The 26,050-nt window shown below is 42.6% G+C and overlaps 1 protein-coding gene across 1 annotated transcript in view; it reads left to right on the forward strand.

Moving 5' to 3' along the window:
- The window catches only part of LOC309561068 (FRAS1-related extracellular matrix protein 1-like), a 289,377-nt gene that overhangs the window by 204,566 nt on the left and 58,761 nt on the right, over nucleotides 1-26,050 (forward strand). Inside the window, 1 exon segment of the mRNA XM_082264797.1 lies at nucleotides 6,844-7,258. Coding sequence (XP_082120923.1) covers nucleotides 6,844-7,258 — 415 coding nt within the window.

A 26,050-nucleotide genomic window follows, 5' to 3' on the forward strand; every position in this document is an offset into this window, starting at 1 on the left:
TCAGTGCCTATCAGGGCCATCAGTGCAGCCTATCAGTGCCTATCAGGGTCCATCAGTGCAGCCTATCAGTGCAGCCTATCAGTGCCTATCAGGGCCATCAGTGCAGCCTATCAGTGCCTATCGGGGCCATCAGTGCAGCCTATCAGTGCCTATCAGTGCCCATCAGTGCCTATCAGGGCCCAGCAGTGCCGCCTCATCAGCGCACATCAGTAAAGGAGAAAAATTACCTGTTTGCAACATTTTATAACAACCTAAAAAAACTGGTAAAATAAGAGAAGAACGAGGGTTGTGGGACTTTGAGTGAGGTTGGTCATTAATAGATATCAATTGAACAAAAGATGTAAAATAATAAATAATTTGTTTAATATTTCATAAAGAGTACAAAAAGTAGACATATATAATCAAAGTAGAAAGGTAGGGGTGACCAGCGCTATGGAGTGCAGACCTTAGACAATAGTGAAGGTGTAAGCTGCCAACAACCAAACCCACGAGGGGTTAAAGTGTGAAATATATATGAAAGGAGGTTGTAACGGCGCTACCTTAAAGTGAATAAGTGCTTATTGTATGTGCCAACTTAAGACAAAGTGCCAATAAAAATTGTGTCATAAAAACCATTTAATTTAAAATTAAATAAAGTGCACTAGTGATTTGTGGTGTGACCAAGTTAGTTGGTTAATGAACTGGGCCCATAAGGTGCAACTCAGTAAAGTGCAAGTGCTGTGCTGCATATACTAGACGAGTAAGAAATAATGGGTTCCCAATGTGCATTTATTTTATAATAACAATTGACAGAAAATAAGTTAGATTCATAAGTGAAAAATCGCATAAGACAGTGAGCATAAATTAATCCGTGCTGTGCGTGGAATTTGTAATACCACTAAAGTGAAAAAAGTGCTAAATTGAATAAAAGAAAGTGATAAATAAAATTGGGGTTGCAATTTTGTTATACATCCACTAGATGTCGCCCCTAGATATACGACCTGTACTTAAGGAAAAAGATGGTCGGTTTCTTCCGGGGTTCTCCAGTGGGTCGAACCAGGCTTTTTAGTACCTCAGGTTAGAAGAAAGAAACCCCATGATGTAAAGTATATCTGTAGCGTGGAAGAGAGAGCATAAAGACTCACGTTTGAGGCTGTCTAGGATCAGCGGTGATGGCCGGGAAGCTTCCGCGTTCCACGGCCCAGGCTCCGAAACCGGAAGTGACGTAATGACGTTACGACTCCGCCCTACGCGTTTCGTCATGTGACGTCTGCTGGAGCGGCGTGTCCAGATATACTTTACATCATGGGGTTTCTTTCTTCTAACCTGAGGTACTAAAAAGCCTGGTTCGACCCACTGGAGAACCCCGGAAGAAACCGACCATCTTTTTCCTTAAGTACAGGTCGTATATCTAGGGGCGACATCTAGTGGATGTATAACAAAATTGCAACCCCAATTTTATTTATCACTTTCTTTTATTCAATTTAGCACTTTTTTCACTTTAGTGGTATTACAAATTCCACGCACAGCACGGATTAATTTATGCTCACTGTCTTATGCGATTTTTCACTTATGAATCTAACTTATTTTCTGTCAATTGTTATTATAAAATAAATGCACATTGGGAACCCATTATTTCTTACTCGTCTAGTATATGCAGCACAGCACTTGCACTTTACTGAGTTGCACCTTATGGGCCCAGTTCATTAACCAACTAACTTGGTCACACCACAAATCACTAGTGCACTTTATTTAATTTTAAATTAAATGGTTTTTATGACACAATTTTTATTGGCACTTTGTCTTAAGTTGGCACATACAATAAGCACTTATTCACTTTAAGGTAGCGCCGTTACAACCTCCTTTCATATATATTTCACATATATAATCAAAGACTGAACATGAAACATATAATTCATACAAATATTTCCATGAGAATAAGTCAATAAATAACTTCAATTCATCAGTACATAATACATGTAAAACCAAACATGTTCACAGTCTTCAAGTAAGCTATCTTCATATCTTATAAGCTCGACGCGTTTCGTGGCTCTGCGTCCACTCATCAGGAGCTGATTAAAACTTGACTCTGCAAATATCATAAAAGTACAACGATTTTCAGATATCTAGTGGGAAATGTAACAACTTGCTCAAATATAAATAAAAAAGGATTTTGGCTACTTACTATAATAGCCCAAAAAACTTGGGAGGAAAGGGAATCACCCCGATAGCAACTGTCTCACCCGGGGCTGAGGCGGGTATATTGGCCAAGGTCAGAACAGGGGCGGGAAGACATAGAGGGGTAGCTGAAATGGTCCCATAAATGGGCAGGCAGGGACATCGCACCAATAGGCAGGAATTGTGGGAGCACATCGTGACCAAAATGTTCTGAAACAAGATTGTTTGAGAAAAATAATTTTGACTATGAATTTTTCATATACCATATGTGATTATATATATAAAATACATAATAGGGTAAGATAAGAAAAAAGTGGTCATATGTGTTGTGTTATCTAGGGAGGCCAATATACCCGCCTCAGCCCCGGGTGAGACAGTTGCTATCGGGGTGATTCCCTTTCCTCCCAAGTTTTTTTGGGCTATTATAGTAAGTAGCCAAAATAATTTTTTAATTATATTTGAGCAAGTTGTTACATTTCCCACTAGATATCTGAAAATCGTTGTACTTTTATGATATTTGCAGAGTCAAATTTTAATCAGCTCCTGATGAGTGGACGCAGAGCCACGAAACGCGTCGAGCTTATAAGATATGAAGATAGCTTACTTGAAGACTGTGTACATGTTTGGTTTTACATGTATTATGTACTGATGAATTGAAGTTATTTATTGACTTATTCTCATGGAAATATTTGTATGAATTATATGTTTCATGTTCAGTCTTTGATTATGTATGTCTACTTTTTGTACTCTTTATGAAATATTAAACAAATTATTTATTATTCTACATCTTTTGTTCAATTGATATCTATTAATGACCAACCTCACTCAAAGTCCCACAACCCTCGTTCTTCTCTTATTTTATATGTATATTAGGGTTGGAGGTTGAGTCATCACTTATACCTCAGATCATGTTTATTATATTTTATTTCTTAAACCTATAAAAACTGGGTTTTTTTTTTCTAAATTTTCGGTCTTTTTTTGTTTGTTCAGCAAAAAATAAAAATCCCCAGTAATGATTAAATACCACCAAAAGAAAGCTCTATTTGTTTGAAAAAAAATGCTAAAAAATGTAATTTGGGTACAGTGTTGCATGATCGTGCAATTGTCATTTAAAGGGCGACAGCGCTGAAAGCTGAGAATTGGCCTGGGTGGGAGGGGGGTTTAAGTGCCCGGTAGGCAAGTGGTTAAGTCATCAAAGCAACCTAACCCAGCAGCAAGACACTGTGCTGCATGAGAAAAGTGTATGCGTTTCGTGCTAATCATGAGAGCTGTGATTAAGCGCTAATGTAGCTCAAAACGCGTAGACTTTCCTCATGCCCCGCAGTGTGTCTTGCTGCTGGGTTATGTTGCTTTTATGACTTAGGGGTTGATTTACTAAAGGCAAATAGACTCTTTGCTAATGCAGTTGCTCCAGAGCTTAGTAAATGAGGTAAAGCTTCAATATGCAAAGAGTACCCAATCACATGCAAGGAAAATGAAAAAAAAATAAAAAAAACAGCATTTTTGCTTGCACATGATTGGATGATGGAAGTCAGCAGAGCTTCTGCTCGTTTGATAAGCTCTGGAGCAACTGCACTTTGCAATGTGCACAGTCTATTTGCCTTTAGTAAATCTACCCCTAAAAGTGTTTCTAAACCCAACCCTTACCTAAGGGTTTAATCCTCTGCATTGTGTAAAAAAAGCTGTTTGATCCTGTCTTCTCTGATCCTCCCCTTCTTCCACTGTCCCCAATTCATCTCCTGATAGAACAGAGCCTTGGGGACACTCTGCACATGCTCCGTTTGGTGTGTATTGCTAGGAACAGAGATGGATGGACAATTTTCTTGGGAGGGGCATCTCTGGGGTCCAAAGACAAGTCTCACAAGTGTGAATGGGGCCCAAATCTGAGATCTATTATTCTCCCAACATGGGCACATGAGCTTTAGAGCAGCACTACGACCTCCTGTCACCCTCCCTCACCCTTTATCATTGAAATTTTTCCAAACAGAAATTCTTAAAGGATACGTTTACCTTTGCAACATGTGTCACTAATATTTAGGTGTAGTATGTATTATTATTTTTTTTATAAAAGGCGGACCTATCCTTGAAATAACATTAAATCCTTAAGTGTTAGTAAACCAACAACAGTAAAATCAGTGTGTATATATGCAGTAAAGCATGCTTGTTATACTCACTTTGAAACCTAAGGGGTTAATCATCCGCATTGGGTAAAAAGGCTGTTTGATCCTGTCTTCTCTGATCCTCCCATTCTTCCACAGTCCCCAAACCATCTCCTGATAGAACAGAGCCTTGGGGACACTCTGCACATGCTCAGTTTTGTGTGAATTTCTAGAGTTCTTTTTTTTTTCTCTTGGATGGGTGCAAGTGATCAGCACAGGGCCAATCAGCACTGTCAAGACAGAGAGTTGGGGGCCCTGCACCCTCATAGGACAGTCAGAGGAGAATGAAAACTCCTTCTTCAAACTTTAACCAGACACTGATAGAAGTCACAAGACTGCTATATACTGCTGATGGGAAAAGGTAATTAGCAGTTTAGTGTATATTTACTAAAATAATTGCATTTCCATGTTCTGTGTAATGTGGGAGAGCAGATATAGTGAATGCAGGCTCCTGGGGAGATCAGATATAGTGAATGCAGACTCCTGGGGAGAGCAGATATAGTGAATGCAGGCTCCTGGGGAGATCAGATATAGTGAATGCAGGCTCCTGGGGACAGTAGATATAGTGAATGCAGGCTCCTGGGGAGAGCAGATATAGTGAATGCAGGCTCCTGGGGAGAGCAAATCTAGGGAATGCAGGCTTCTGGGGGGAGCAGATATAGGGAATGCAGGCTCCTGGGGACAGTAGATATAGTGAATGCAGGCTCCTGGGGAGAGCAAATCTAGGGAATGCAGGCTCCTGGGGGGAGCAGATATAGGGAATGCAGGCTCCTGGGGAGAGCAGATATAGGGAATGCAGGCTCCTGGGGACAGTAGATATAGTGAATGCAGGCTCCTGGGGAGAGCAAATCTAGGGAATGCAGGCTCCTGGGGAGAGCAGATATAGGGAATGCAGACTCCTGGGGAGAGCAGATATAGTGAATGCAGGCTCCTGGGGACAGTAGATATAGGGAATGCAGGCTCCTGGGGAGAGCAGATATAGGGAATGCAGGCTCCTGGGGAGAGCAGATATAGTGAATGCAGGCTCCTGGGGAGAGCAGATATAGTGAATGCAGGCTCCTGGGGGGAGCAGATATAGGGAATGCAGGCTCCTGGGTTTACTAACACTAAAAAAAGGGACTTTTTCAGAGTGCAGCTGTCCAAACTTCTGTATATACATGACTCTGCCTGCATGGAGTTTGAATGTTCTCTCTTAGCTTGCGTGTGTTTCCCACACCCAGGGCTGCTGTTAGAAATCACGGGACCCCATACAGCCTACCTACCTGGCAAAAAGTGACTGAGGACAAATATTTATCAGCCCCTTTCTTTGGAACCTCAGCAGCACAGATTATTGAATAGGAGACGCTCTGAGGCTTGCTGCTCATTCACAAACTGAAGCATAGTAAACAATGGACACCGGAGTGATTGGTAACGATCACTCACTGTGTTCATTCTGGAAAGGAAGGGGCCACTAAATAATATATTTACCGCCCCCCTGCCCCCACTCTCTATCCTGAAACATATCCCTTTGTGCCCACAGCAGCTGCCAGCAGAAGAGGAGAGGAGAGGAGGGAAGAAAGAAGTGCTGCGGGGGACAGGGGCAAATGGGGGGCCTTGAAAGCAGATGGAAGGGGTGCATGTGCTAGGGCCAATACCCCTGCAGTGCAGTCAGAGGGAGCAAGAAGAAAAGAAACTGGCAGCACTGAAGGGGAAGGCAGAAGAAGAACGGCAGCTAAAACAAGCCAGTACAGCCGCCCTCCTGCTCAGCAGGTGCCTGGCCCCCCTTTTGAACCAATTGTGCCCAGGCCCAGTACAGGAGGGCTGGCTGTACTGCCTTATCAACGGCCCTGCCCATACCCCAAAGACATGATAGTGCCCAGGCCCAGTACAGGAGGGCTGGCTGTACTGCCTTATCAGCGGCCATGCCCATACCCCAAGGACATGATGGTGCCCAGGCCCAGCACTGGAGGGCTGGCTGTACTGCCTTATCAGGGGCCCTTCCCATACCTCAAGGACATGATGGTGCCCAGGCCCAGTACAGGAGGGCTGGCTGTACTGCCTTATCAACGGCCCTGCCCATACCCCAAGGACATGATGGTGCCCAGGCCCAGTACAGGAGGGCTGGCTGTACTGCCTTATCAGCGGCCATGCCCATACCCCAAGGACATGATGGTGCCCAGGCCCAGTACAGGAGGGCTGGCTGTACTGCCTTATCAACGGCCCTGCCCATACCCCAAGGACATGATGGGGCCCAGGCCCAGTACAGGAGGGCTGGCTTTACTGCCTTATCAGTGGCCCTGCCCAGTGCCGGGACAAGGTCATCCAGCGCTCAGAGCAAAGATGCCAAACTGTGCCCCCCTTTCCCTTAGGGTTTGGGTCAGGGGCAGGGCACCTCCAGCCCTTCAACAAACCACAGTGCTCAGGGCAGCCTCCCCTCCTGCCCACCCCTTGTCCCAGCCCTGGTCCTGCCCACACCCCAAGGACGTGCTGGTAGGTTATTTGGCCCTCATATGGCATTTCAAGCATTTCTCGTTTTTGTTTTGTATAGTTTTACTGTGAGCAACGGATTGAAGGCAAAAGATGGGTCCCTGGAATTTCTCACCATGCGCACCGACCGCGTGCCGCCAACTCTACTGAACAATAAAGGCCTCCAGATAACCGAAGGTGGAGTGATGGTCATCTCATCCAATCTTCTACTGCTAACAGATCCAGACAGCCCGCTGGAGAAACTGCGTTACAAAATTATGGAGCTCCCTCAGTATGGGCAGCTATACCTCGGACACCACGTCCTCCAGGATAACCAATTCACCCAAGCTGACGTTAACAACCTCTTTCTGTCCTACCGCCACTATGGCAGCCTGGCCAAACTGGACCGCTTTTCATTCGTTGCTACAGATGACGTAAACAAGGGCTTCCTGGTCGATGGACAGTTGAAAGAAGAATCGGCGGCCTTTGTAATTCAGGTTAGTAAAATCCTAGTCTATATAAAATGTTAATTTATAATAGAATACGCAGCCTTAGCATAGAATAAACAAGCCTGTATTTGCACACATACATGACCAAACAATACGAAAAGGTTCAATAATGGTTCTGTAATAGCGCCTATTCCAATTCCACATTGAAAATGTCCGTAGACAAAAAGTGCCTTTCTTGTACGTACCGTAGATGCCAGATAGCCATTTTAGGCCTGGCATTTTAGCACCTCTGATGATCACAGCTGTACCCAGGGGAGGACTGGGGCAGGGTGGCAATTGCCCCCTGGGCCGCTCTGATGCCCTGCAAAAAGGCTGCACCGCTTCTGCCACAGACATGCCTAAAGGATTCCTGGTGAAGAGGTCAAGAGAAGTAAAAAGTCCCAACTGAGTGTGGGATGAAGACAAGGACAGAGCGCAGGCCTCCCCCCTAGCATGGATGGTGAAAACTGTGTCTGAGCAGAGGCCGGTTCCATGCCCCACTGGAGACTCTCCTCTCCCAGGCAGCCCCGACCGAGCTGTTCCAGCTCCCCCCAACTGCCCCCTGTTGGCCAGGTCGGGAAACCAGATTCGGTGAGTAGAGAGTACCTGAAGCAGAGCTTCAGCCTGGAACGGGGATCAAGAAGAGGCGAGGAAGGGGGAGAGTTGCTGCACCATGCGCCTGTGGCTTGTACTTTCCCTCTTGGCCGAAAGTTGCCAGTCAGCCCTTGGCTGTTCCCTCAGCCCATCAGGTTTGGACAAAAGCAATGGTTGAAAAAAGAAAGAAAGAGGGCGTAGCCATTTATTAAGCCAACAAAGAGTTAAAAACAATAATTGCACTCACTAAATGAGTTGGAAGTAAGGCACATCACTTAAGACTTTCCAAGCGTCCAGGAAGCGACCTGGGATCGCAGAGTTTGGCAGGGAGACAGCCGGTGTATGCGGAGCTGCTGGATGGTGAGCGTCAGGGCCAGAGCCATGCTGGAACGCAAGCTAGAATAGAGGCACTGTGAACTTCCAGAAGGCTTCGGTGTACTTGGCTTGGCTTCGGCGTGGATGGGAGGAGCTAAGAGCTTTGGAGCATCTGCGCTCGTTTGTCAAGCCCAATAGCCAATTTGGCCCCATATTTATACCCTATTGGCCAAAAGTCATGTCTGCTGTACTGGCGCAGTTCACATTGCGGCTTAGTTTACTGCCCCTCTGAAATGTAATTCATGATGGATCGCTATTGGTGGTTTGCAGGTGTTTCGGTGGCTATCCTGCCACCTCCTAATTGCCCGCTTTTGTTTTTCAATCCCAATTGGGATCACATCTTACATTGCAATACAGCACCGCAAAAGCAGTTAGCATGCAGTTATGGTGCGGTCCCATTGACTATGATGGGTCCATTTGGCAAACGGGACATGCCGCCGGCCCCGTGAATCGGCATCCCTGCTGCCTAGTGGGGGCAGAAGCACGCCGCCGGCGGTATGCGCTCACTTCCCAGCACTACTCCCATGACCGACGTAGGGCTACGTGGTTTCGCGCAGGAGAGCCAGCCTGCCGCAGTAAATGTGCGGCGGGCGGTAGGGAACCTGTTAATCAGCCATAAGAGGGTGAAACGCGTTAAAGATACATGGTTCTGGGAGAAGGCAAAGCTTAAGCATTTCTAATATACTAGAGACTGGGATGACTGTCTAATGTGCGCTGCTACAGTATTTCTTCTCTATAGAGACGAGCCCTCGTGAAGTCAGCAGTCTAGCAGAGTTGGGTTTACCAGGTTGTGTATTGCGGAGATTCTGGTTTGACATACTTTAAGTTTGTTACATGTCTCCATTCACGTATGCCTATGGCAAGATGACGCTGGGGCCCGCCTCTCGTCCCTTCGGTGAACTTCATATGATGTCCTCCCATATCGCGCCTTGTATGTGCCCTCAGGGGGCCGTGATCTGTCACCAGCTGTGTCCACCAGACAGAGCCAATGACTGATCACTGTACCGGCCCGTTGTTGCTACCCATGTGACCGCTGTAACCAACCACAGCAGGTCACATGACAGTTGTACACAATAGATGGCTTCCTTTCAAGCCATCCATTGTGTACAATTGTGTTGCTGTGATTGGTCACAGTGATCACATGGTACAAACTGGGCCAGTCACATCCCATCTGTGCCATGTGATTAGCTGTGGCCATTTACAGCTAATCACAACAAAACAAACTGAATGAATCGATTTCATTCAGTAAAATTATTGCATATAGAAATTCATAGCTAATAATGTGTAAAAAAAAAAAAACTGATCACTTCCACAGAGTAGTACAATGTTACAAAAAAGAATATATATATATACTGTATATATATATTAAAAAAAATTTAATTTTTTTCTTCATAAACTGTTGGCGCTATATAAATCCTATATAATAATGATAATTTTCCACAAAATTATGACAAGAAAAATTACAAAAAAACTTGTCATTCCTCCTATTAAAAACTTTGGACTGCCTACATTCCAAATAGGGTTCATTTGTGAGGGGTATTTGTTAGAGATCAACTGATTATTGGCAACACCGATATATCGGTGGCCGATATGCACTTTCCTGGATATATCGGAATTGGCCTTTGGATTTACCGATATTGCCGATATTTCGCAAAGTGTTGTACCGGAGTGATGCCTGCAGCTAGAGGCATCTCCCCGGTACCGGCGTCCATACCCGACGGTCGGCTGACTTGTAATGACAACCAATGCAGCTGAGAAGCTGGGAGACCCGGGCATCCTACCTGCACCACCGCTGTCTGACCGGGTCTCCATTTTTTTTAATTCGGCGCCGAGTACCCGGAAGGGATGTCATCACTTCCTGGTACTGGTGGCACCAAATTCAAAAAACTTACGGCATTCAAAACAGCCAAACTTGGCGTTTTGAATGCTTTTAAGTGCAGAGGAGGGGTCCCTCCACCACAGTACCTGTAGACATTTTTTAATGTCCGAAAATATCGGCCAATATCGGCCGATACCGATATCGGATGACCAAAATATCGGTATCGGCGTTAAAAAAACGATATCGGTCGATCACTAGAATTTGTACTGTTCTGCCATTTTTGGGCCTCAAAAAATAAGATAGTCCATCAGTACATCAGGATTGATCAATTTTCAGATATATTCCATAGTTTGCGGACTCTATAACTTTACTACAGACTAAATAATATACACTGATTTGGGTTATTTTCACCAAAGGAATGTAGCAGAATTTTGGCCTAAATTTATGAAGGAAGATTATTTTTTTTTTTTTTGAAAGGTGTTTATTTAAATTTTTGCATAACAGTAACAAAAAGAAAACACAAGGGCAACATTGCCCATAAAACAAGTGTAAGGCAAGCATGTAAATTACACAAGGGTATCAGAAGACATCTTAACCTATCACCACAGAAGGGGGGGGGAAGGGGGGGGGAATAGAGAGGGGCCTGAAGGCCCAAAACAAGGGGGGGAAGGGGAAAAAATGTGATGCGTACCACAAAGAGCCAGGAGGGCCAAGCAACTGCGAGGCTACACTCCCAACCGGTTGTCACAGAGATGGAGGGGGGGGGGAGGAGAAAGGAACATACCAACAAGACTAACCATACCATACACACCCACACATCCACATTCACACACCATCCCCTACCTCCAGGTACCCACCCCCCAAGATAAGGGGGGGGGGGTATAGAACAAACAACTCATGTAATAAAACAAATATAAACCGCATAACATCCGGGGCTACTCAGACTCAGTCGAGAGATAAGCTGGAGGGCAAAGGGGCATCTGCCCAATACGAGTCTTCCACATCAAGCCAGGGCTGCCAGACATTAGTGAACTTTTTAGGACACCCTCTACTCTTATAAATTAGCTTATAAAGCGGAACATCACTGCGCACCAAAGTATAGAACTCCTGTATGGTAGGCGGTTCAGCCCTCCTCCAATGTAACAAAATAAGTTTCCTGGCATAGAACAGTAAGATGCGGAGCAGGATCCTAGGGCGTACACGATGTACAATGTCATTCAACACACCCAGCAGGCCTACCTCAGGAGTAAGAGGGACCGACAGGTGCAGTTTATTAGTAAAAAAGGCAAAAATAGATGTCCAGTAACCTTTAACATGGGGACAGGACCAGAACATGTGGAGCAAGTCCGCAGCAGGACAGCCGCACCTAGGGCAAGCGGCTCCCGGGGCTACCCCCATACGGACCAACTTCTGGGGTGTATAATGCAGATGATGGATAAATTTAAACTGTATTAACCTATTATTCGAACTAATAAGATCCTGAAAACAAACCTCCGTGGCCTCCTCCCATGTTTCCTCTGTCAGGCCGGGCAAGAGCGCGACCCACCGGCCCATGGCCGTTTTAAACGGGTCAGCACCCGCCGCCTGCAGCCTCATATAAAACGTAGTGACCATTTTATTAATCCCTTCAATAGACAATAACAGCTCCATCGGGGATTCCCCGAGCTCCAGGGTCAGTCCCGCAAACTGTGCACGGGCGGCGTGGCGTAATAACAGGTATTTAAAGAAAAAACGGTTGCTCACACCATGGTGGGCCTTCAGGTCATCAAAGGAAACAAAATGAGACGACCGAAAGACGTGAGAGACATGGGTCACCCCAAGTCCAGACCACCAGCCCGAATCCGGATGACCATAGAGCTCGGGGAAGTTGTGATTATCCCATAATGGGGCATTGGGAGACACAGCAGGCGTCCCCACTAACAACTTATTACCAGCATGCCAGGCCAACCACCCTACCTCCATAGGAGAGTTACGGGAGCAGCGTCTAGGGACAGATCTGTGCAGGGCATCCGTAGCCTGTGCCTGCGAGCCATGCATGGCCAATACGAGAATGGTGGAGGAGTTACCCGGAGAATCGCCGAGGCCATCATACAAGTACGTAAGCTGGGACGCAATGAAGTACTTATAAAGGTCTGGACACGCCAGGCCCCCCTGGAATTTGGAGGCCTGGAGAGAGGACCTGGCTATGCGAGGGCGGGAGCCCTGCCAAAAAAAGGAGGTAAGGGCAGAGTCAATTTTGTTGAACAACCGCCTAGGTAGAAAAACTGGGGAAGCCCGAAAAACATAAAGGAATTTAGGTAAGTAAATCATCTTAAAAATGTTAATCCTGCCAATGAGATTCAGTGGCAGTGAAGACCAGGTACGCAACCGAACCTCCATGTGGGCGATAATAGGCTGTACATTCAAAGAGCTATAGACCTGGAGATCCGTGTGTACCCGTATCCCTAAGTATTTAAACGCTGTAGAGAGGGAGACGCCAAAACGCTGTAAAAAACTATAATCCGCGGGTGGGCCAAGCGGAAAAGCCACCGATTTATCCCATCCCACTCTAAGGCCGGACACCCCGCCGAACTCCTCCACCACTCCCAGCAAGGCTTCAAAGGAGGACTCGGTGCCATCCAGATATATGAGGGCATCATCCGCGTACAGCGAAATTTTCTCCTCCAGGCCACCACAAAGGATACCACCCACCGTCACCGTCTGTCGCACCGCCAGAGCCAACGGCTCAATGGCAAGGGCAAACAGTAGCGGCGACAGAGGGCAGCCCTGCCTAGTACCACGGTGGAGGGAAAAGGTCGCAGACACATCCTTATTCGTACAAATTCTGGCTAGCGGCCTTGAGTAGAGCAGACGCACCCATCTGATAAACTGGAGGCCAAACCCCATCTTCGACATAACCTGCCAAAGGAAGTCCCATCTCACAGTATCAAAGGCCTTCCGAATATCGAGAGACAACACCAGGCCACTCCTCGCCTCCTTAGTTGCAGTGTATTGGTGTATATGGAGCCTGCGAATATTATCATACGTGCTCTTCCCAGGCATGAACCCATTCTGATCGGGATGGATAAGGGTAGTTATAGCTTTAGCGAGGCGGGTAGCCAAAAGTTTTGCAAGAATCTTCACATCACTGTTAAGCAGCGAAATGGGTCGATATGAGTCACACAGTAAGCCGTCCTTGTCCGGTTTGGGCAGTACCACGATGAGTGCCTCCCGCATAGATGCCGGGAGTTCACCCTCATCCAGGGCCACCTTATATAGGTCCCGCAATCTACTGGCAAGATCCCCGGGGTACTCCTGGTACCTGAAGGAAGATTATTTATTCGCAACATTTTATAACAGAAAATTTTCAGTCTTTTTTCATTTATTTAGCAAAAAAAAAAAACAAACCCAGTGGTGATTAAATACCACTAAAAGAACACTCTATTTGTGTGAACAAAATTATACAAATTTCATATAGTTGCATGACTGCGCAATTGTCACTCAAAGTGTGATGGCACTGAAAGCTGAAAATTGGCCTGGGCAGGAAGGGGGTAAAAGTGCCCGGTATTGAAGCGGTTAAGACTGTCTGTACTGTGCAGGTTGATCTTCATTTATCAGTTGTAATTAGATATGAAAACTGCCTGTCCTAACAAAGTCTTAAAGGTTCAGGGGCGGGGCTTCTTGTATTGTATGTTAATAGAGACAGACTTGGGACAGGCTCACTCTAATGTTGTGCAACATACTTTGCAGTCTTTGAAATACTTGAACCACCAGAATTTGGTCGGAACCTAGATTCGGACCAAACCATCAGTTTATCCCTACTAACAAAACTTTTTTTTTTTTTTTTAAATGTGTTTTTTTTTTCTTATTGATATTTACTACAACCTATGCCAAGCTACTGACCCAGAAAATATTGAAGCCTCTAGATCAGCATTTTAGCTTAGACAGCTATCATTTAACATTTAGCAGTGGCTGCCTTTGTATTTTTGTTAGTACATATCCACTTTTATCATCCATCAAAAAAAAAAAAAAATGCTCTGTTCTGTGATTAAAAACCTATTCAAATATCACAATGGGGTCTCTTTATTATGTAAGAGCCCTGGGGCCATCAAAATATTTTTTTTTTTTTTAAAAGTTTGGACCATGCTAGAATTTTTTCAAACACAATTCTGAAATTAAAAGTCAGAATTCTGAGATTAAAAGTCAGAATTCTGACTTTGAAAGTCAGAATTCTGAGATTACAAGTTTGGATCATGCTAAAATTTTATGAAACACAATTCTGAGATTAAAAGTCAGAATTCTGAGATTAAAAGCCAGAATTCTGAGATTAAAAGGCAGAATTCTGAGATTAAAAGTCAGAATTCTGAGTTTAAAAAGTCAGAATTCTAAGATTAAAAGCCAGAATTCTGAGATTTAAAGTCAGAATTCTGAGTTTGAAACTCAGAATTCTGAGTTTAAAAACTCAGGATTCTGAGTTTAAAAGCCAGAATTCTGAGTTTAAAAGTCAGAATTCTAACTTTTAAAGTCAGAATTCTGACTTTTAAACTCAGAATTGTGTTTAATAAATTTTAGCATGGTCCAAACTTGTAATCTCAGAATTCTGACATTCAAAGTCAGAATTCTGACTTTTAATTTCAGAAGTCTGAATTGTAAACCCAGAATTCTGACTTTCAAACTCAGAATTCTGTAAAAAAAAAAATTTCAAGCTCAGAAATCTTTGAAAAAAAATGTCATGATGGCCCCAGGGCTCTTCCATAATTTATAAATCATTCTTTGAACAAATGTCACACGTGCAGGCTGGAAGAGTTGTCTCTGTATTTTCAGTAACAGATTAAATCCTATGATCGCCAGCTCCATCTAATGGCTAATATGTGATATAGCATTCCAAACTAACTCAATGAGAAAACATACCACATTTTTGCAACTAGATGGAGCTGGCGGTCATAGAAATTAATCCGCAGAAAATAAAAGGAAAATTCGTCCAGCCTGCACGAATGTGCATGACATTTGTCCAATGAATGTTTTACATATACTGTAGACCCCATGGTGTCTGGCTAGGGGGGCATTGTGGGTGTTTCACAGCATTAGAGACTTGCAGTCTTGTTTTCAGCCAGGCAGCATGCTCCGCTCAATAATATTTGCCTTGGGATGAGCTTTTAAAAATATTAAAAATGACTTTTGAGATGACATTACCCTGTTAAAGCTAATATGAGGTTTCAGCAGTCGGGTTGACATCTACTGGAAATGCAGAGCCGTGTTTTTTCAAGCTGCTGCGTTTTTGTTTAGTGTCATTTACCCGAGATGTTTCCTACACATCCCTGAATAATCCTGACTTTGTCCAGTCCCCGTCTGTGGTGTTTGCTGTAGCGAGGCCGCTGGCACTTTGGAGGTGTTTGTGGGGGGATGGGGGCGAGACCTAATAACATTTAAAGAGATTGGTAGCCAATCAGTGAGGGTCTGCAGGGATGTGGACAAACACGATGCTGAGACCGGGCCAGGCGGTAAACCCATCCAGCTGTGGGCCGGGGATGGCGGACAAACTGCGACGTTCACTGAACAGGACACTTCCAAATTATAGATTTTTAACAGCCTGGATTTACGGCCTCTGCTGCTCACAGCCTCCTCCTTCTGGGGCTCCTGCGGCTTGTGCTGGAAATATGAGGTTTGGCATTTAAGAAAAACACCAAATTTGCATTCTTTTGGGAATGGAGGTTCTTGACCATTTATTGATTTATTCTGGCCGTCAGCAACCTGTGACCACCAGCAACCCCCCCCCCCCCCCGCCCCCCTCCCTGCCAGCCAACACACACACACGGGATTTTTTTATGTGCCAAGGCATTCTGGGATCTGCAGCTCCTATAAAAATTAAACATATAAAGCAAACTAATATAATATAATAATAAAAAAATATTTACATAATATAATATTGGCAATAATAATAATTAGGATTATCATTGCTATTATTACTATAAATATTATTGCTATCCCAATATGAAAATGAATAATAATTATTATCATTGCTATTATTACTATTATTGTTATCATTATTTTTTATTACTAATAATAATAATAATAATAATAATAATAATATATTTTTTATGTGCCAAGGCATTCTGGGATCTACAGCTCCCATAAAAATTAAACATATAAAGCAAACTAATATAATATAATAATAAAAAAAATATTTACATAATATAATATTAGCAATAATAATAATAATTAGGATTATCATTGCTATTATTACTATAAATATTATTGCTATCCTAATATGAAAATTAATAATAATTATTATCATTGCTATTATTACTATTATTGTTATCATTATTTTTTATTACTAATAATAATAATAACATAATTTTTATGTGCCAAGGCATTCTGGGATCTGCAGCACCCATAAAAATTAAACATATAAAGCAAACTAATATAATATAATAATTAAAAAAATATTTACATAATATATTATTAGCAATAATAATAATTAGGATTATCATTGCTATTATTACTATAAATATTATTGCTACCCTAATATGAAAATGAATAATAATTATTATCATTGCTATTATTACTATTATTGTTATCATTATTTTTTATTACTAATAATAATAATAATATAATGTTTATGTGCCAAGGCATTCTGGGATCTGCAGCCCCCATAAAAATTAAACATATAAAGCAAACTAATATAATATAATAATAAAAAAATATTTACATAATATAATATTAGCAATAATAATAAGTAGGATTATCATTGCTATTATTACTATAAATATTATTGCTATCCTAATATGAAAATTAATAATAATTATTATCATTGCTATTATTACTATTATTGTTATTATTATTTTTTATTACTAATAATAATAATAATATAATTTTTATGTGCCAAGGCATTCTGGGATCTGCAGCCCCCATAAGAATTAAACATATAAAGCAAACTAATATAATATAATAATAAAAAAAATATCTACATAATATATTATTAGCAATAATACTAATTAGGATTATCATTGCTATTATTACTATAAATATTATTGCTATCCTAACATGAAAATTAATAATAATTATTATCATTGCTATTATTACTATTATTGTTATTATTATTTTTTATTACTAATAATAATAATAATATAATTTTTATGTGCCAAGGCATTCTGGGATCTGCAGCCCCCATAAGAATTAAACATATAAAGCAAACTAATATAATATAATAATAAAAAAAATATTTACATAATATATTATTAGCAATAATAATAATTAGGATCATCATTGCTATTATTACTATAAATATTATTGCTATCCTAATATTAAAATTAATAATAATTATTGTCATTGCTATTATTACTATTATTGTTATTATTATTTTTTATTACTAATAATAATAATAATATAATTTTTATGTGCCAAGGCATTCTGAGATCTGCAGCCCCCATAAAAATTAAACATATAAAGCAAACTAATATAATATAATAATAAAAAAAAATATCTACATAATATATTATTAGCAATAATAATAATTAGGATTATCATTGCTATTATTACTATAAATATTATTGCTATCCTAACATGAAAATTAATAATAATTATTATCATTGCTATTATTACTATTATTGTTATTATTATTTTTTATTACTAATAATAATAATAATATAATTTTTATGTGCCAAGGCATTCTGGGATCTGCAGCCCCCATAAAAATTAAACATATAAAGCAAACTAATATAATATAATAATAAAAAAAATATTTACATAATATATTATTAGCAATAATAATAATTAGGATTATCATTGCTATTATTACTATAAATATTATTGCTATCCTAATATGAAAATGAATAATAATTATTATCATTGCTATTATGACTATTATTGTTATTATTATTTTTTATTACTACTACTACTAATAATAATAATAATATAATTTTTATGTGCATGTGCCAAGGCATTCTGGGATCTGCAGCCCCCATAAAAATTAAACATATAAAGCAAACTAATATAATATAATAATAAAAAAATATTTACACAATATAATATTAGCAATAATAATAATTAGGATTATCATTGCTATAATTACTATAAATATTATTGCTATCCTAATCTGAAAATTAATAATAATTATTATCATTGCTATTATGACTATTATTGTTATTATTATTTTTTATTACTAATAATAATAATAATAATATAATTAATAATAACAATTATTATTATAATAATATGTAATAGCACTAGTAATAATAGCAATATTAATAATTATGATTATTATTAAAACGTGTGGAGCACGTCCCACGGATGGGAACCAGCTCAATTGCAAGTTGGGGAAGAGCACCTTAATTTCAGCACCTGCACTTTATTTAATGGACTAGGTTCACAATCCCTTTTGGACTTTCCTATTATTGATTCACAATCCTTTTGGACTTTTTTTATTATTGATTTACAAGATTATCCGTTTATTCATTTTATATGCACCAAGCACTTTGACATCACCTAATTGCACTTTTGTATTTGAAGAAGATATCTTTTGTAAATTTACTTTATAACATTTAGCATCCAGTATTTAATAATTGTCCATTTTGCACAATATTGCATGCATTTATTGTTTATTTATCAATTTTGATTTACGTGTGCACAGATAGCACTATTCACTTATTTATGGATCTCAAACATTAAGGCAAGCACTGAGGTTGGCTTCTCTATTCAGAGCCAATTCCACATACTATTATTAAAATATGCTAGATGTTAAATAAAATCTAACATTAGCGGCGCTGAATAAATAATAACACACAAAAGTGCTAAAATATATGAATAAATAAATCAATAAATAGATAACAGTCCCATAATGACAGTCCGCTACTCCAAAATTGGCAAAGCACCACGTGATACAGCAGTGGTTGAAAAAACAAACCGGAAGGATGTGTATGGCCGGAGACAAACTTGACAAACCGTCACCACACCTCGTGGAAATCCTCCCCCTTATGATAGAAAACTCACCGCCAATCAAAGCATGTAAGGCATTGATCTCATATCCCCAGACACCGGCCACTATCCCTTAGCAGACTGATCTTGTCCTCTCCAGATGGGGGTAACAAAAGGACCCAGGGTCTTAGGAAAGAAGGACAGCTCATAGTGTAGTCTGCAAACTTTATTAATCCACACAGAACCCCCCCTTCTCCTTTTGCACTTACACAATACAAAAACATAAAAGGCAATGCATCAAATGTCAAGGCTCACACTGTCCGCATCTCTTACCCTTTGGCTGTCCTGCAGTCATCGCAGGATGAGAGGGCTGGAGACAGCAGCTGCAAGCTGTTTGTGACGTAACGCGTTTCATCATCATTATTATTGCTATTATTACTATAAATATTATTGCTATTCTAATCATAAAAAAAATATGATTTCTTCTATTATTATTATTAATAATAATAATAATAATAATAATTTAATTTATAATAATAATTATTAATATATAATCACAATAGTAATAATATCAATAATAATAATTATGATTAGTATTGCCATTATTGCTATAAATGTTATTGTTATTATAATAATAATTTTGATTATTATCGCTATTGTTATTAATATCATTATTAATAATAATATTATTAATACTAGTAAATATTATTATTATTTATTTTTATAATTCTATGTTCCTATACTTATCCCTGTCTGTGCTGAGAGTGCATTTGCTGCACACACACTACAGGGCTCAATGAGTGGATATAAAATTAGAGTGGATAACAAAGTGTTCAAAGGGAATTGAATACACATAGGCAAATGTATGGAGGTGACAATACCCCTAACTACCTCATGGCGGGGCTGTGCAAATCTCAGGACTGGATGGACAGACTAATTAATCCTTTGGTTAAATTAACCTATACACTCTCACCGGCCACTTTATTAGGTACACCTTTCTAGTACTGGGTTGGACCCCCTTTTGCCTTCAGAACTGCCTTTATTCTTCCTGGCATAGATTCAACAAGGTGTTGCAAGCATTCCTCAGAGTTTGCTCCATAGTGACATGATAGCATCCTGCAGTTGCTGCAGATTTGTCGGCTGCACATCCATGATGCCAATCTCCCATTCCACCACATCCCAAAGGTGCTCTATTGGATGAGATGTGGTGAGTGTGGAGGACAGCGACCTCATTGTCATGGTGAAGAAACCAGTGGTGAGCTGATTGGAGCTTTGTGGCATTATCCTGCAGATTCAGTTCTGGGCTCTGGCTGGGCCATTCCAAAAATCTTCTTCTGGTGAAGCCATTCCTTTGTTGATTTGGATGAATGCTTTGGGTTGTTGTCATGCTGAAAAATGAAGTTCCTCTTCATGTTCAGCTTTCTAGTAGAAGCCTGAAGGTTTTGTGCCCATATTCACTGGTATTTGGAACTGTTTATAATTCCCTTTTACCTTGACTAAGGCCCCCTTTTCCAGTTGAAGAAAAACAGTCCCAAAGCATGACACTGCCACCACCATGCTTCACGGTGGGTATGGTGTTCTTTTGGTGATGTGCAGTGTTGTTTTTGCGCCAAACATATCTTTTGGAATTATGGCCAAAAAGTTAAACCTTGGTTTCATCAGAGCATACCACATTTTCCCACATGCTTTTGGGAGACTTCAGATGTGTTTTTGCAGAATGTAGCCGGGCTTGGATGTTTTTCTTGGTAAGAAAAGGCTTCCATCTTGCCACTCTCCCCCCATAGCCCAGACATATGAAGAATACGGGAGATTGTTGTCACATGAACCACGTAGCCAGTACTTGCCAGATGTTCCTGCAGCTCCTTTAATGTTGCTGTAGGCCTCTTGGCAGCCTCCTTGACCAGTTTTCTTCACGTCTTTTCATCAATTTTGGAGGGACGTCCAGTTCTTGGTCACTGTTGTGTCATATTTTCTCCACTTGACGATGACTGTCTTCACTGTGTTCCATGGTATATCTAATGCCTTGGGAATTCTTTTGTACTCTTCTCCTGACTGATACCTTTTAACAATGAGATCCCTCATTGGAAGCTCTCTGCGGACAATGGCTTTGGCTGTAGGATGCGACTAAGAAAACGTCAGGAAAGACCTACTAGAACAGCTGAACTGTATTTGTGGTTAAACCGAGGCACTTTAAATGATGCCAGGTGTGTACTTACTCCTATTTAACATGAGTTTGTGATTGCTACATCCCCAGTTATAGGAGGGTGTGCACACTTATGCAACCACATTATTTTAGTTTTTTTATTTCCCTTCCTAAACAATTTCAATTTGTTTTTCTACTGAGTTGTACACTTCATAGGTCACATTAAAGGTGGAAGGCGTTCTGAAACAATTTATCTTTTTTCTCATTTTTTTTTACATCACAGAAACCTGACATTTTAACAGGGGTGTGTAGACTTTTTATATCTTCTGTATTCTCCATAACAGGCACAAAAGACACCATTTTATGCACTTTATTTTCACAGCATCTAAATATACCGATGACATACATACATACACTCACCGGCCACTTTATTTGGTGCACCTGTTTAATTGCTTGGTGGTAACACAAATTGCTAATCAGCCAATCACATTGCGGCAACTCAATGCATTTAGGCATCTGAGCAGTGGCGGCTGGTACTCCATGGGCCGGGGGGGGGGGGGGGGGTCAGATGGACCGCACCATACTACCCCCCCCCCCCCCGGACCACACCAGGCTGTACACCGTACCCCCCCGCCGGCTCACTCACCTTGCCTGGATATGTGCAGGGAGGATAGGCAGCACAGCAGCAGCACACAGCGGCGGCTCCAGCTTCGGCTTCTTCCCCCTGCCTTCTGTGTCTCCTCCCTCCTCCTCCATTGCCAATGGCATGGCTTCTCCTTTTGGCCAATCGGGAAACGGGAGGAGGAGGATCCGTGTGACAATGGCGAATATTCATTCGCTATTATCACACAACTGGGTGGGCTCAGGGCGCAGTGCTCTAATAACATGCTAAAAAAAAAAGCCCCCGCGTCCGGCGCCCCGCATGTAGATTAGGGGGCCAGGGGCATGGACAGGGGGGGGGGGCGGCGCCCCTGCGCCCCCAATGCACCAGCCGCCACTGCATCTGAGACAACATCTGCCTATCCTCCCTGCACATATCCATCTGAGACAACTTGCTGAAGTTCAAACTGAGCATCAGAATGTGGAAGAGAGAGTATTTAAAGCAGTAGTAAACTGTGCCAAATTTTACATTAAAGGTGGAAAGTGTTCTGAAATTATTTGTCCTTGTCTCATTTTTTTTACATCACAGAAACCCAGTGGCGGCTAGTGCTCCATCGGTCGGGGGGGGGGGGGGGTTGGCGACAGACGGACCATACCATACCCCCTCTCCCCAGACCACACCAGCTCGCACACCATACCACCACCCCCCATCGCCACCTCACTCACCCTGCACTGACGTGGAGGGCAGGCAGCGGCGGCGGCGGCTTCCCCTGCGTCTCTTCCCTCCTCCTCCTTGGCCTATAGCATGGCCTCTCCTTTCGGGCCAATCGGGAAACGGGTCTCAGGACCCCCTTCTTGATTGGCTGGTTGGAGAATCAATGTGATAATAGCGAATGAATATTCACACAACTGGGTGGGCTCAGGGCGCAGTGCTATGCGCCCCGAGCCCACCCTTTTCTGAAGCCTATTAGAACCTCTGGCTCTAAGCACGTGCTTAAAAAAAAAACCCATTGGAATCCATGCGTCCGGCACCCTGCATGTAGATTAGGGGGCCGGACGCATGGATAGGGGGGGTGGCGCGCCTGCGCCCCCAATGGACGGGCCGCCACTGCAGACACCTAACATTTTAACAGGGGTGTGTAGACTTTTTATATCCACTGTAAATACGTTTTGAAGATTTTTAGGAGTAAGCAAGGCGTTGCGGATCGTCTCCCTTCATATTTAGATGTTTTTTCTGGAGTTCAGCTTTAACTACACCTCTACATGTGAAGAAAGGAATTATTTGGACCGTACTATAAGACTTCTGCAGGATGAAGGTTGCAGAAAGATGAAAAGTGGAGTTTGAGGCTATACAGCCTTGGAAAGATTTTTTTTATTTTTTTATTTTTTTTCCATGGCATTGCGGATTGCCCCCCGGCATAAATAATCTATGGACCTTTTCCTTTATATTTCTTCTGTACCACAAACGCCGCGCATACTAAACTGCTTACGGAGAATTGACAGGTCTAACATGCAGCTCATTCTGTATTCAGAGTCACCAGGGAGGGACGGATCTGGCAAAAGTTCAGAGAGCGCTGTTTCCGAATCATTTGTCCAACCGGCTCCCCATGAGCGCAAGTCCCACACGAAGGACGAGGAATCTTCAGCATCTTAACTATTGCCTGGCTGCTGCTGCTGCAAGAAGAAAACACTTTTATGTGTCTTTATGGGCAATTTTTTCTTTAATTTTTTTCAACAGTGTCCATGATTTCCTTTCATTTTAAATTTTGAATACCTGAAAAAAAAAAAAAAAAACATTTAAAAACATATTTTTTAAAGTTTGTGTCTTAAAGGGTTACTCCACTTTCAGGGGGAAAAAAATACATAGCAAGCATATTTGGGTTGCACCAATACCCTTTTTTTTATCGGCGAGTACAAGTACCGATACTTTCAATGAAGTCCTCGCCAAAACTGAGTATCGATACTTTGCGTCCATACAAAACGAATGGGAGCAAATCGCACGGTAAAAAATCACATGCGATTTGAACAGGAATGCTTTGCGATTCCTGTCTGAATTGCATGCGGTTTCTCCACCGCTTCTGCAAGAACCCAAGCTTGTCATAGTGATTTTGAGCCTGAGTTCACACATGAGCGGTGTGGGAAACCTCTCTGCATGACAGATTCTACCAGCTCTGGCTCCCATCCGACTGTGAACATCTGTGGCTCCTCCTACTTCTCCCATAGCTCTCTCCCCACAGCCTCCAGCGGCTGTCACCCCCAGCCTCCAGCAGCTCTCCTCTCATCCTCTAGCGGCTCTCTCCCCCAAGCCTTCAATGGCTCTCTCCCTCTGGCCTCCAGCAGCTTTTTCCCCCAGCCTCCAGCGACTCTCTCCCAGCCTCCAGCGACTCTCTCCCCAGCCTCCAGTGGCTCTCTCTACCAGCCTCCAGCAGCTCTCTCCTGCCAGCCACCAGTGGCTCTCTCTCCAAAGCTTCCAGCGGCTCTCTCCACCCAGCCTCCAGCAACTCTCTCCCCTCAGCCTCCAACGGCTCTTTCTCCCTGGCCTTCAGCGTCTCTCTCTCCCTGGTCTCTAGAAGCTCTCTTCCCTGGCCTATAGCAGCTCTCTCTCCCCAGCCTCCAGCGGCTCTCTCTCCCCAGCCTCCAGTGGCTTTCTCCCCCCAGCCTCCAGTGGTTTTCTCCCATCAGCCTCCAGATGGCTCTCTCCTCCCAGCCTCCAGTGCCCCTATCTCCCCAGCCTCCTACGGCTCTCTCCCCACAGCCTCCAGTGGCTCTCACCCTAGCCTCCAGTGGCTCTCTCCCCCCAGCATCCAGCGTTTCTCTCTCCCTGGCCTTCTATGGCTCTCACCAGCCTCCAGTGACTCTCTTTCCCCCAGCCTCCAGCAGCTCTCCCTCCCCAGCCTCCAGTGGCCAGGTATCTGGTGAGAGAGTAGCTAGAGGCTGGGGAGAGAGATCCCCAGAAGGCTGGGGAGAGAGCCGTAGGAGTCCAGGGAGAGAGACACACTGGTGGCTGGGGGGAGAGAGCCCCTGAAGGCTGGGGAAGAGAGCCACTGGAGGCTGGGGGGAGAGAGGCACTGGAGGCTGGGGGGAGAGAGCCCCTGAGGGCTAGGGGAAGAGAGACACTGGAGGCTGGGGGGAGAGAGCCACTGAAGGCTGGGGGGAGAGCCGTAGGAGACTGGGGAGAGAGAGCCCCTGAAGGCTGGGGGGAGAGAGCCCCTGAAGCCTAGGGGGAGAGAGGCACTGGAGGCTGAGGGGGAGAGAGGCACTGGAGGCTGGGGGGGAGAGAGCCCCTGAGGGCTGGGGGTAGAGAGGCACTGGAGGCTGGGGGGAGATAGCCACTGGAGGCTGGAGGGAACCAAGCAATGGGAGAGGCGGGAGGAGCTGCAGCCGCAGACATCCACAGTCACATTGGAGTCAGAGCTGGTAGAACGCATTGTGCAGGGAGGTTTCCTGCACCGCTGCTGTGTGAACTTCACTATGATGAGCCGGGGGGGTTCACACAGAAGCAGTGCAGGAAACCCACATGGACAGGAATTGCACCGCATTCATGATCAAATCACATGCGATTCTTTGGAGTGTGATTTGCGCCCATTCATTTTGTATGACCTTTCCTTTTCCATCTTCAGCGCTGTCATTTTCTGTAAAATTCAATGTAATGTCTGGCAACTTTGAGTTGTTCTGTTGCTGCTATATAAATCCTGTATAATCATAATAATATTCAGAATTGGTTTGCAAAGGACATGGTGATACAAACAGTTATTTTTATATTATTATTATTATTATTATTATTATTATTATTATTATTATTATATACACATAGTTGCCAACATTTGAAAAAAATTTCCAGGGACACTTTGCAGCACAGCTATCAATTACTTACCACACCCACTTCCCCGAAGCTCCGCCCACTCTGCATAATTAATCTCCGCCTACTTATCAGATTATAGGGTCTACTTCATAAAGAGAGAATTACAGGAATTTGAAAAGGGAATTGAAAACTTGAGGCCAAAGTAGCAGAGTTGGAAATATTCTCCCATTCAGCTGCACTACGTCTGCCTAAAGTCTAAAATTCTCATCACTATTCCCTGCAATTCTAAAGTGTCAGCTTGTCGGAAGGTGCTCTGCCTCCCCCTGCTGGCGGATTTAGGAAAGTGCCCCATGCTGACACCCTGCCTCCGGTGACACGTTAAATTTGCGACAGGCGGGAAGAGTGAGCGGGCACCGAGAGAGAGACAACCTGCTGCCAGAACTACAACACATAGCTGGGGTGAAAGTGACACTGTGTGGAACAAAATTAAAAAAAAAAAAAAAAAAAAAAAAAAAAATTTTTTTTTTTTTTTTTTTTTTTTTTTTTTTTTTTTATGATTTACATTGTCCCTGATTA

Source organism: Pelophylax lessonae, assembly GCF_965119305.1.
Source record: "Pelophylax lessonae genome assembly, chromosome: 8".
NCBI classification, from domain to species: Eukaryota; Metazoa; Chordata; class Amphibia; order Anura; family Ranidae; genus Pelophylax; species Pelophylax lessonae.